Below are 13,776 nucleotides of genomic sequence, written 5' to 3'. Positions count from 1 at the left end.
CTTCTTGGCTTCACCTAGATCTTTCATCTCGAATTCTTGATTCAACTGAGCCTTCAGCTTATCTATCTCATTTTGGCTCTTCGAAGCGATTAACATATCATCAACATACAAGAGTAGATAAATGAAAGATCCGTCATGCAGCTTCTGCAAATATACACAATTGTCATATTTGCTTCTTGTGTACTTCTGCCTTCTCATAAAGCTATCAAATCGCTTGTACCACTGCCTCGGGGATTGCTTCAATCCATATAGCGATTTGTTCAGCTTACAAACCCAATTTCTACCACCAGCATCTGTGTATCCTTCGGGCTGAGTCATATAGATCTCCTCTTCTAACTCACCATGCAAGAAAGCCGTCTTAACATCAAGTTGAGCTAGCTCCAAATTCAACTGTGCTACCAAGGCCAACAAAATTCTAATGGAGGAATGCTTCACAACAGGGGAAAATACATCATTGTAGTCAATTCCCTCCTTCTGAGCGTAGCCTTTAGCTACCAATCTTGCCTTGTAGCGAATATCCTTCTTGCTAGGAGATCCATCTTTCTTTGCGAATACCCACTTGCATCCGATTGCCCTTTTACCTTTCGGTAATTGCGCCAATTCCTAAGTATTATTCTTCAGGAGAGACTGCATTTCTTCATCCATGGCGCTTTTCCATTTATCACTTTCTAAGCTTTGCATTGCTTCTTGATAAGTGATAGGAATATCATCAACAACGGGAAGGGCGTAGGCCACCATATCAGTAAATCGAGCAGGTTTACGAATTTCTCTCCGTGGCCTTGCAACTGCAACTGGTTCTGGTGTACTTAGTGGTTCTTGGGTCAGAACCTCTTCAACCTCTAATTCCTCCATTGTGGCTGGAGAATTAGACTTATTAACTGGGCAAATCCCCATCTGCTCAAACTCCACCTGTTTTGGAGTACACTCCACCTGCTGTGAAGTATTGCTCGTCTGAATATCTTTATCTGCTACCTTTTTCAATGTGGCAGATTCATCAAAGGTAACATCTCTGCTACAGATCATTTTCTTTGTGCTTAAGCACCAAAGACGAAATCCCTTCACTCCAGAAGTGATTCCCATAAAGAGAGCTTTCTTTGCCCTCGGATCTAACTTTGACTCCTTCACATGGTAATATGCAGTGGATCCAAACACATGTAAGGAATCATAATCTGTAGCCGGTTTTCCAGACCATACCTCCATAGGAGTTTTTCTTTCTAATGCAGATGATGGCAAACGATTAACAAGATGGCCAGCGTATGTCACAGCCTCAGCCCAAAATTGCTTGCCTCAGCCCAAAATTGCTTGCCCAACCCAGCATTGGACAACATACATCGAACTTTCTCCAGCAATGTTCGATTCATACGCTCTGCCAATCCATTCTACTGTGGTGTATCCCTAACTGTGAAGTGTCGAACAATACCATACTCTTGGCACACATCGAAGAACGGATCACTTTTATATTCCCCTCCATTGTCCGTCCTAAGCCGCTTGATTTTCTTGCCAGTCTGGTTTTCGATCATAGTTTTCCATTTAAGAAAAACTCTAAGCACTTCATCCTTAGTTCTCATGGTATACACCCAAACTCTTCTGGAAAAGTCATCAACCAAAGTAACAAAGTAGTGTTTTCCTCCCAATGAAGGTGTCTTGGAAGGCCCCCACACATCTGAGTGAACATATTCCAAAATACCTTTTGTATTATGGATAGCAGTACCGAATTTGACTCTCTTTTGCTTTCCCAGAACACAATACTCGCAAAATTTTAATTTGTAAGCCTTTGCACCTTTCAACAATCCTTGCTTTGCCAGAATTTGCAAGGATTTTTCGCTGGCATGTCCCAACTTCATATGCCACAACTGCATTGAGTCCAATTCTTTGTTACCGGAAGCTGTAGCGACTGCTCTAATAACTGTACTACCTTGGTAGTAATACAAGTTATTTTTCCTGATGCCCTTCAATATCACAAGTGCGCCAGATGTCACTTTCAAAATCCCATCTCTCATAGTAACAACTGAACCATTGGATTCCAAGGCTCCCAATGAGATGAGATTTTTCTTCAAACTGGGCACGTACCGAACATCAGTCAGAACTCTGGTTGATCCATCTTGATTCTTTAATTGGATTGAACCTATCCCAACAGTTTTACAGGCATTGTCATTGCCCATATAAACAACTCCTCCATTTAGTTCTACTAAATCAGAGAACCACTCCCGATTAGGGGACATATGATAGGTACAACTCGAATCCAATATCCACTCATCTGAATGGAACGACGATGATGATGCAACCAGTGATAGTTCAGAGTCACTAGTATCATGCTTAGTAACACAAGCATCTACAGTAGCTTTTCCCTTATTCTTCAGCTTTGGACAATTTTTCTTCCAGTGGCCTTTCTCATGACAAAAGGCACATTCATCTTTCCCGAGTCTGGACTTTGACTTTGATCTCCCCTTTTGAGTTTTCTTCCGAGTGTATGAACGACCTCGGACTACTAAAGCTTTTGTATCTCTGATTGAGTTTTTCTGTTTGTCCTTCTTTCTCTGTTCATAACTGTATAAGGCCGCACAGACTTCGCTCAGAGATATATCACTCCTGCCATGAAGTAGAGTAGTTTCTAGGAACTCAAACTCCTCAGGAAGTGACCCCAACAGCATCAAAGCCAAATCTTCATCTTTGAATGTCTCATCCATATTCAGCAAATCAGTGACTAACTGATTAAATTTGGTGATGTGATCATTCATTGTGGTACTTGGGACGTATGTGAAGCGAAACAGTCTTTTCTTCAAGTGGAGCTTATTTTGACTGTTTTTCTTCAAAAAATTTTCTTCAAGTGCCACCCACAACTTATTTGCAGAAGTCTCCTTTGAAAAAGCATACCTCTGCTCTCGAGAAAGGCATGATCGAATTGTGCCACATGCCAACCGATTGATCGCCTTCCAATCTTTCTCCTGTACATCATCTGGTTTCTCTTCATCAATGGCAATGTCTAGACCCTGCAGAAAAAGGGCATCTAGAACCTCACTTTGCCACATACCAAAATGGCCCGTGCCATCAAAGATCTCCACGGCCAATCTTGCATTTGCAATTGTTGGTCTTGTCCACATGGACGATGTTGAAGCTCCTACACCGACCGTTTTCTCCATAATCTTTCAATATACCTAAGGAAATCTTTTCTGATGTGGAAGATCAGTTTAAACTGCAACCACAGAGCATACTACGATTAACCTTCGGCTCTTGATACCACTTGTTGTTCCAATAGGGTCGGAAGCGTGTAAATTATTGTACTAAAAAATCACACAAAGTTCAATTCCCAGGGAAGAGAGGTGGATCACAAGGATCTCTTAAATACCAAGTCTTTCCTTAGTCAGAATATTCCTTCTAACGTAATTTAATAGCACAATTAAATACTACTATTATACCCTCAAATATTGAAAGAAAAATAGGACAAAAAGAACATAAGAGTTTTAACGAGGTTCGGTAAATTATACCTACGTCCTCGGGCACTAACACCAGATGATAACTTTACTATCTCCAAAATATTACAAACAAATAGAATTCCTTAAGAATTCTCAAATGGGAGAAGAGAGAAAACTAAGAGAGAAAGATTGGTTGGGATGGTGTAAATGAGAAATGGTTAGGCCTATTTATAGTTGAGGTTCAGGGACTAACTTGCAAATGGCCTAAAAATTAGGGACCAAAATTGCAATTATCCCATTCAACTTTAAACAACTTGCCTACCATTTTTTTCTTTCGGTGCCACTTGCACCTCCCATTTTTTTGACTTTTCAACACCCCTTTTAATTTATCTTTTCAACATCGTCTCCTTCGCCGAAATCGAACCCAACAATGATCGGGAGTCCTTATCTGATTTTCGTTTGCTGTTGAAAGCGCTAGACCTTCGGGTATGGATCTCACGAGGCTAGAACAAGGGCTAAAGGCCCTGATTTGCTAAGCTCTGACCACCGTCCATGGCGAAGGAGTGGTGGACAGGCGATGGCGGCGCAAAAAGCTAGGGTTTCGAAACCCTAGCAAAGAAAAGGAGGGAGCTGCTCTTTGCTTCTAAAAAAGAAAGAAAAATGAAAGATTTTTAAAAAATTTGGGTTTAAATTCAACGTCGAAACGACGTAGTTTCAGTCCCTCCCCACACGCCTCAAAACGGCGTCGTTTGGGGAGAGAACCCGCGTGTTTTCGCCCTAATGGTTTATTTGCGGATCTGGTCCCTCTAATTTTGTGGTCTATCGCAGTCCGACCCTATTTCCCTTTTCTTTTCTTTTAATTTTTACCCTATAATCTTTGTAGTATTAGATTTTGACCCTTATTGAAATTATGCGTTTTGGGGGACGGAAATATTGCCTGTTTGGTCTCCCATCTCATCCGCACATGACAATTTAGGCCTAACATTTTATTTTCATTCCATTTTGTTCCTTTTGATTCTGTTTCAATTTTAATTTAATCCTTTCTCTCGTTTTCATTCACGATTTTTACCCTAAATTTTTTATTGAATTTTGATTAAGTCCTCTTGGTATTTATTTTTGTTTGAGCCTATTTTTATTTTCTTATTTTATTTCATTCGCTTTTATTTATTCTTTATTTGCGGTTTTATTTTACTTCAAACTTAAGATTCTTTTATTTCATTTTATTATTATTATTTTTACTATTATTATTATTAACCTATTATTATTTTTATTAGTATATTATTGTCTCTCTTTTTTTATATCATTGTTATTAACATATTTTATTATTATTAATGTACTGCTATTCTCTATTATTATTACCATTACTTTTATTATTATTACAGTTTCTATTATTGCTTTTCTATTACCATTTATGTTATTGTTGGCACTATTCTTTATTTTATTATTTTTATTATTATTATTTTTATTATTTTATCATTACTTTCTATTATTGTTATTATTAATATATTATTATTATTGTTATTAACGTATTATTACTATTATTTTCTACTTTATTATTATATTATTTCTATTGTTATCATCATCTTATTAAATTAATTAATTTTATATTGATTTTGTCACATTATATATTTTCTTTTTGTATTTATTTACATTATTATTATTATTATTATTATCTTTGAGCAACATATATTTTATATCATTATCAATTTTAAATATTTTACATATGTTATTTCTTTTAAACTATTATACGTATTATTTATTTTGAAATTTTTATGTACATCTTTGTATTTTAAATTATTATGTATATATACATATATATTACTTATCTTAAACTTCTTATATGTTATATCGTTTTATATAATAATTGTGTTAAATTCTTTTTATTATTTATTATAAAACTTTCTACTACTATCAATCTTAAAATTTCATATGTTATTTATATTAAACTTTTTGTATATATATCTTTTATATGTTAATGATTTTAAATTCTTTTTATTGTTATTTTGAACTTCCTATATATTACTTATTTTTAAATTTTTTATCTTAAAATTTCACTTTGAATTATATTTATATATAAATTTTCATTTAAACTACTTTTGTATATTGTTTATTTTAAATTTCTCATTTATACATTATTTATTTTAAGCTCTTTTATATGTATTTGAAAGGGTCCCTTTTTATTTTACTTTGTGAATTATTTATCTTAACTTATTTAACATATTATTTATTTGAAATTTGCTTTAAATATTATTTTATTTCGAATTGCTTTATATCTTATTCATGTTAAATTTTTTCATACGTCATTTCTTTTGAACCATTCTTTGGTATTATGAGTTTTAAATCTTAATTATTTCATTTGTTATCAAGTTTAAACATTTATCCTATTTATTTTGAATCATTTTTAGCATGTTATTTTACTTCGTTTGTCTTTGGTTATTGATGGGTATTAAAAAGTAATATACATTGTGAATATTGCCATTACATGTACTAGAAATTATTCACTAACATCTCCATATTGCGACGTTCATTAATATTGTATCCAATTCGTGTTTCATTATTCCATGCTCTATTTTGCACTTTTGGTTTTCCTTAGCTCGAATCATGTTGTGTATCAAACTCCAACGTATTTGTACAATATAGACCTATGCGTTTTATTCAAAACAAAATAAACGCGCATCATCAAATGCTATACTTATTATTATTCAAAAATAAAATTTTCAAAATAAGGCAATGTTTCGCGTTTTGGAACATCGAAGAATCGTGCCCTAACTTACGGGGTTTTGGTTCTCTCGTTGATTCTAAATAGCTAAATATCCTTTTGAGTTTTAAAATACACGGGATTCCAATTAAAGTTAAAGACGACCTTGCGCTCGGGGATTCATGGTATTGTGTCCTAACTTACGGGATGTGATACTCCGATATCTCGAGATAAGGAAATCTTTAACAATCGTTTTGAGCTAATTCAAGTGTTTTTTAAATCGACGTTAGTAAAGAAGGATCGTATTTTAAATCCATTCCTGATTTTCAACTTTCGACATTAAGACACTAACTAATCAATTTGGTACCAATTTTTGGGCGTGTCGAGGGTGCTAATCCTTCCTCACATGTAACAGACTCCCGAATCCATTCTCTCGAGTTTCGTAGACCAAAAACATCGTTTTAATAAACTAAAACGTTTTATTAAAGCAAGGGTGATCCGATCACACCTAATAAAGATCGGTGGTGACTCCCGTTCTAATTTTCACTTTCAAACAAAGTCGATTCCCATTTTCAAAAAATGGTTTCGACAGGTTTTTTACAGGGTAAGGATGTTAAGAAGCGAGACTCTTGCTTTGATCATACACCTGAAGAGGCATTCAAGTCCATCTTCAAGATCTTGAATAAACAGCTCCAAGTCTTTTAGCTGGTTTTGCATCTCAAGATTTATGATCTCAGATTTGGTTGTTCCGAAGGATTTCAAAGCAACATCAACCTTTTCGAATTCATTCACGTTTCTTGCAGCATCTTCGCACTCTATTTGTAACACCCCCATGCCCGAAACCGTCACCGGAGTCAAGCTTGAGGTGTTACTAAACTTATCTTACCTTTTAAACAACTCTAAACCACTTATTTTAATTTTCGGAATAAACTATTTTTCTGCGTCATGGTTGCTTAAAAATCTATTTCTCAAGTTTAAAATCTCAAAATTAAGATCCGTAAATTTTTCCTGAAACTATACTCATATATCTATCTACTAATTTTTTTCTAGAATTTTTGACTTAGCCAATTAGTACAGTTTATTAGTTAAATTTATCTGTGTTTCATAATTCGACTGCACTGGCCTCTACTTACTACGAACCACTTTTCTCTCTGTAAAAAAATCATATGACTATACCGTTTGTTTCTATTAAAACTAGATTCAATAAGGATTCTAAACATATAAAGTACACCACCTAATTATTTTTTTTAAAATTTATGGTGAATTTATAAAGTTGGAATAGGGGATCTAGAAATCGCTCTGGCCCTATTTCACCAAAACTCAGATACCCTATAAAATACAAAACCTTTACCTGTTTTGCTTATTCCATATGAAAATAGACACAACGAGCTTTAATTTCATATATTATTCACCATCAACCCATGTCTCTACAATTTCTTGTGATTTTTCAAAATCCCGTTATTTCTAATACTTGAATCTGTTTTTAAGTTACTTTCACATTTTTCTTAGTTTTCATGTGATAGTTACTACTTAATCATACATACTATTAAACATGTATATCATCAGCCACTCTATTAGCTAATCATTAGCAAGTATTTACACATCATTCATTGATCATATCATATCAAAAGAAACCAAGTTCCTATACATACCATACACAAAACGAAACGTCTAACTATGCCAATGTGATTTCTTCGATAGTGTGATCGGGTCTCCGACGTTTCCTTCGATCCCTGAGTGGCTTGATAAAAACTATAAAAAAAATAAAGAGAGTAAGCACTAGGCTTAGTAAGCTTACAAGCAAATAAATTACAACATTCAACATAATGAATAATTATTCATAATGTCACCTAGCCTCATAAACTTTCTTTACTTCTCATTTTCTACCTTCTTCTTTACTCACTTACCTTCTTTCTTACCTGACCTTTCACTATTCATAAATATAATCTACCTTCCCTTTTGCTGATAATTCACTATAATTTAATGTGTACAATGACCCGTTGAACCACTCGGAATACTAAGGATACTAGGGTCGTTCCTGTCTATCAATATCCTACCAATGTCATGACTTCGACATGGACTTACATGAATTATTCCTGTCTCCAATGCCATATATATATCTAATATGGGCTTACATGGCTCATTCCTGTCTCCAAAGCCATATATCTGATATGGACTTACATGGCTCATTTCTGTCCTGTCCTGTCCTGTCAACCCCAATATTCTAACATTCCTAAGGTTCAAACGGGGCTTCCTAATGCTTTTTCTCTGTCACTTCGCCTTTAATTTGACTTTAAATATTCAAAGAAAATAAGTATATAAATGCTGAAAATTGACAATAATAATGTAAAATAAAATAATATTGCATTTATTTACTGTAAACTTATCTCGATACAAAATGTGACTAAACTTTACAATTTAGTCCTTTACTTTTTCTTTTCCCCGATCTACTCCCGAATTTCGCTCTTCTTGATCTATAATAGCAAATTTAACTTATTTAATATTCACATTTATCAAAACAGTCCTTGACCCAAACTTTGGAAAAATTACATTTTTGCCCCTAAACTTTCACATATTTGCACTTTTGCCCCAAGGCTCGTAATTTAAACTTCATCCTATTTTCTTATGTTTTATGACATGTTGATCATTTTTCGCTTCTATGACAACATCAAATTTAGACTCTAACATGTACTTATGACTATTAGGTATTTTTACCGATTAAGCCCTTTTACTCATTTTCACTTAAAATCGAGTAGCACAAGTTGTCTAACATAATTTAAAACCTCATATTATATCATGAAACATCAAAATAAACACTTTTCACCTATGGGTATTTTTCCAAATATGAACCCTAACTTAAATTATTGCTAGCATAAGCTTTATCGAGCTACCGGGACTCCGAAAATGTAAAGAACATTAAAAACGGGGCTTGGAATCACTTACTATGGAGCTTGAAAGCTTGAAACAAACCCTAACTATGGAGAACCCTTGAAATTTCGTGCTAATGAAGAAGATGATGAATTTTGTGTTATTTTTCCCTTTTTATTTCATTTAATATCCAAATGACCAAAATGCCCTTCCTTATTAAACTTTCAAAAATTCCATCCATGTCCTATTTTGTCCATGAACCTAGAAATTGGTCAAATTGTTATTTAAACCCTCCTAATTAATATTCCAAAGCAATTTCATACTAAAAACTTCTAGAATGCAAGTTTTGCAAATTATTCGATTTAGTCCCTAATCTCAACTTAAGCACTTTATTTCATCACGAAATTTTCACACAATCATGCAATCATATCATGAACCTCAAAATAATAATAAAACAAATTTTTCTACCTCGGATTTATGGTTTCGCAACCACTATTCCGTTTAAGCCCTATTTCGAGATGTTCACTATTCTTCTTTGATGCAATAGTTTCGAAACTGATAACCAACTTCTAGGCTTTGGTCCGGAGATGAGAGATAACAAATCCTCAAACATAGAACATGTCATTGCTTCGATCTCCTTCAGCATGCTAACAGTTTCTGAATGTGAGACTGTGTTTTTCCTTTGTATGACCTTCAAGTTTCCCAATGCCTTGTGGATAGTCTTTTTGGAAACTTTCCTGGAGCTTATGTATTTCCTCACTTCACTTACAATCTCGTATTCACCGATTTTCCTTCGACGCAAAGCCGATTGAAGTTCATTTGTGCTTTCTTTTGTTTGCAGCACAATATCTTTAGCAGTGCTACAAAGGTCGAGGAGTCTAAGAGAACCATCCAACAACTCATCAGCACATTCATGGGCTAAAGCATGGTGGGACAGAGGCAGCTGAAGAAACTTAACAACACAATCATACAAATCTTGAAAGCCATTTAGTTTATGGCTTATTGATGTTGATGAAGTAGATGCCTCTTTAGAAGACCTCAATCTATTCAAATGCTCATTAACTTCTATTGCTAGTGGGTGTTGTCTAGATGAGCGGGGGAAACTGTTGGATCGAGTGGCTGCCATTGTTTTTCTTCTGAGCAAAGAAGCCTATTTGTTGAATCAATGTTTCTTGCAATTTTCACTGAAATACTAGGCATCTGCTCCCAAGATATATATGTATATGCATATCAATCCATGGAGACAAAGGGAATCTCAAATGCTTCTTCTATCTGCTAATGTTAACATGATTAAGATCTCGATCAAAGGGTGACAACAATGTTCATGCAATGTCTCCCCTCTACCATCTCTCCAGCTCACTATCCAAGCACTTCAATATATATATCCTTGCCATTTCTTTGCACACGTTGAAACCATCCTAGTTGCCAATGCACCGGAGTTGGTGACATTTTTCAAATATATTAAGGAAAAACAGACAACCAATCCATTATTTCTACGTGTGTGTTAGCACTTACCATTATTTTTCATGCAATTTGATAACCAAGTAAAGAAGGGTTCGAAGTTGAACAAGATCCACTTATGATCCTTGCTTCCTTTCACCCTAACATAACAAAATTTTATGATTGACATAATATCAAATTATCATCTTTTCATTGCCATTTTCCTTGTGATAAATTGATGGGCATCGAATTTTTTATTTTTAGCAAGTCTTCCATTGTCTTCAGTGGGACAAGAGGAATCCTGGCAGCTCACATATTCATAGAAATGTTCCATGACATATTCCAAGATGATGATGAGGCTCTATAATTCAACTTGGCAAAACTAAAGGTAGGTCTAAGTTACTCGGATTCGGGTGTAAATTTTGGATATTAGCATGTGCTGGATAAAAATATTTTTCAAAGTTTGTTCTTGTTTTGAAGTAAAAAATTCCTGCAACCATTTTGGAAATATAACTAAATGATTTAACAAGAGGTAGAATTTTGAGAATGAAGATTGTATAATCTTTGTATAATCTTTGTATTTCTTATCTATTGTATAATCTCTGTAAAATTACAGTATATGTACAACTGCAATGCCAATATTTAACGGCTGATGATATTAAGAACAGTAACTCTAGTTTTGATCATACGCCTGGAGAGGGTTTCAAGGCCTTCTTCAAGATCTTGGATGCTCAACTCTGAGCTTTGAAGCTCCTTTTGTACGTTCTCGACATGCTTCATGTTTTCGGATTTGATGCAGGAACGCACTGCAGCTTCAACACTCAGAATTTCATTTGCTTTCTGTTCTTCCTCGCACATTACTTTCTTCTGGTGCATTAGCTTCGAAACCAGCGACCAACGGCTCGATTTTGATTCTGCCTCTGACCCTGAAATAAAGGACAATACGGATTCTAGCACGCTGATGGTAACTGCTTCTACATCTCTTAAGATGCTAATCACAGCTCCATTCTCGCCAGGAGTACTGAGTTTATTCTGTATATGCTTCAAGTTCTTTAAGGCCTTGCAGATTGCCTTTTTCATGGCTTTCCTAGATGTTAAGTATTTCCTAAACTCATTAGCAAGCCCTTCGGCTCCACGTCTTCTGCGCAAAATTGATTGAAGCTCTTGTGTGCATTCCTTTGTCTGCAACAAGGCATCCTTAGCAGTGGTACATACATCCAAGAGCATGAGAGATCCATCCAAAAGCTCTTCAACCATTTCCCTTTGAGTGAGGGGAAATTGAAGCAATACATCAACACATTCATGCAAATCCTGAAGACCATTTAGATTGTGGCCTATCGATGATGATGTAGAGGCTGATTGGGATGTCCTCAATCGGTTCAAGTTGACGTCGATTTGTGAAGCGATGGGGTGTTGCCTTGAGGGCAAGCTGTTTGATCGAGCATGGTAAGAGGCTGCCATTTTCTTGTTTTGCAAAAGCGATTTGTGTTTTCAACTCTGCTTAGCTATTTGCTGTAGCCCCTTACCATCTGCTCAACATATATATTACATGTTGAGGGCAGACATGAGGAATCTCAATCATTTTAAATATCGATTGGAAGCAAGCAACATGAACTAACTGGATCTCGATCCCCACAACTATCGCCAAAATGTTCTGCTGTGTCTCCTCTCCACAATCACAACAACTCATCACCCTTTGGTAGCAACAAACACGACTAGTTTTCAATGCCATAATATCCATATATACAAATATCATATAATAATGCGCACGGCGGTACTACATTCAATGCCTTGTATTAATGAATCATTTGCTTTTAACTTGTCTCGTCTTCTTCTTGTTATTGCTGTATTGTCGAGTAGGTTCTGCAAGGAGGCAAGATCCGGTTGCTTCTAACAAATTATTTTTTTTTATGCAGCAACACATGTATATATGTGAATGAAATTAATTCTTTATTATTATTACTGGTTTTTTAGCCAATACGAGTCCTTTAGCTGGTTTTGCATCTCGACATGATGTGTTCATCTCCTGACTCACAACCAGCATCAACATTTTCAAACTCATTGTTCATAGACATGTCTCTTCGTGTTTGCTATTCGATTCTGGAAACTAACAACAAGCTGATCAAATATATTTTCATTAACTCAGTCGAATTAATCAAGTTTTATTCACTCTACCCTTACTATAATCATTAAATAAATATTCAAATTGAAAATCACAAGTAAAAAAAAATTGTCTATAAAGATACACAACATTTTATAATGACCAAAATATAAGATTTTATATATTTTAGATGATACAATCATTTTTCGTATAATTAAATCTCAATTTAATTAAAATAATCAAAGAATTGAATTAATTTCGTGCTAAGTTAACATAAAACTTAAAACGCATAGAAATATATATATATAACATTTTGTATTGATGATAATTTTTATTATTTTCGAATAACCAAATCAAATTAATTTTGATTCACAAATTGACTTTTTTGAAATATTATATTTCTTAGACATGGTAACTCGTTTTTTGTTTTGGCCCATTTTGAGCTTACCTTTATTACTTAAAAATAAAAAAATAAAAAACAATCAAGTGCTAATTTGTGCGCCTGAGCAACTAAGACGAGGATGTTTTGAACCATTTTTAATTGAAAGGCTAAATTCATCAAAACAAAAAATAAAAATAAAGGTTGAGGGCTATATTTATTATTGTACTTTATAAATATATAATTTTTAAAAAAAATTATTTTAAAATACCTTAACTTAAATATCAAAGTATATTTCAAAACAACGCAAATATACATTATATTTATCTCCACCAAAAAAACTCTCAAGAAGCTCAGAGAGATTTATGTAACATATGACTTTAAAAATAATATGGTGAAAAAACAAAATTTAATATTGTTCAAGCTGAAGATTGACACATTAAGCGGTTGAGCCATGGATTTTGCTCATTCCCTAGTAAAGATGATAAGTGTTGATGCAGTTTCTAATGGATTAGGTAGGAGAGTGACCTTTGATGGAGGTGGGATGGACTTAAATATTCTGAGACTCTTGCAATACATGGGAGAGCTAAGGGGCATCGAGTGCTGTGAGATGATTTTCAATACTTAAATTAGTATAGTGAATCAAGAAAAAAATAATATAGTGAAAAAGGAGAGGAAAATGTAAGAACAAAAAGTTAAGATGAAAGAGATGCCATTTATTATGGAATACCTATAGGTAAGGAAAAAGCCAAAAAAATTTATGGCGACCAAAATTAAGTTAAAATATAATTTTATAATTATATTAGTTTAAAATTTTCCAATTTATAGAATGATTAACCTATAAATTATTTATTTTTGAAAGGTTAGAATTGAATTA

General features: G+C 34.2%; 1 protein-coding gene across 1 annotated transcript; it reads right to left on the bottom strand.

Moving 5' to 3' along the window:
* Positions 1 to 6,708: 6,708 nt before the first annotated feature.
* LOC107923201 (uncharacterized) lies at positions 6,709 to 13,702 on the bottom strand. The gene is made up of 2 exons (XM_016853420.2): positions 11,257 to 13,702; positions 6,709 to 6,816 (listed from the first exon to the last, which is right to left on the bottom strand). Exons 1-2 carry the CDS (start codon positions 11,878 to 11,880, stop codon positions 6,709 to 6,711), a joined length of 732 nt encoding a protein of 243 aa, XP_016708909.2. The 5' UTR covers positions 11,881 to 13,702.
* Positions 13,703 to 13,776: the final 74 nt, after the last annotated feature.

Source organism: Gossypium hirsutum, chromosome A11 (assembly GCF_007990345.1).
Source record: "Gossypium hirsutum isolate 1008001.06 chromosome A11, Gossypium_hirsutum_v2.1, whole genome shotgun sequence".
NCBI classification, from domain to species: Eukaryota; Viridiplantae; Streptophyta; class Magnoliopsida; order Malvales; family Malvaceae; genus Gossypium; species Gossypium hirsutum.
This window is presented reverse-complemented; position numbering and strand designations above follow the sequence as displayed.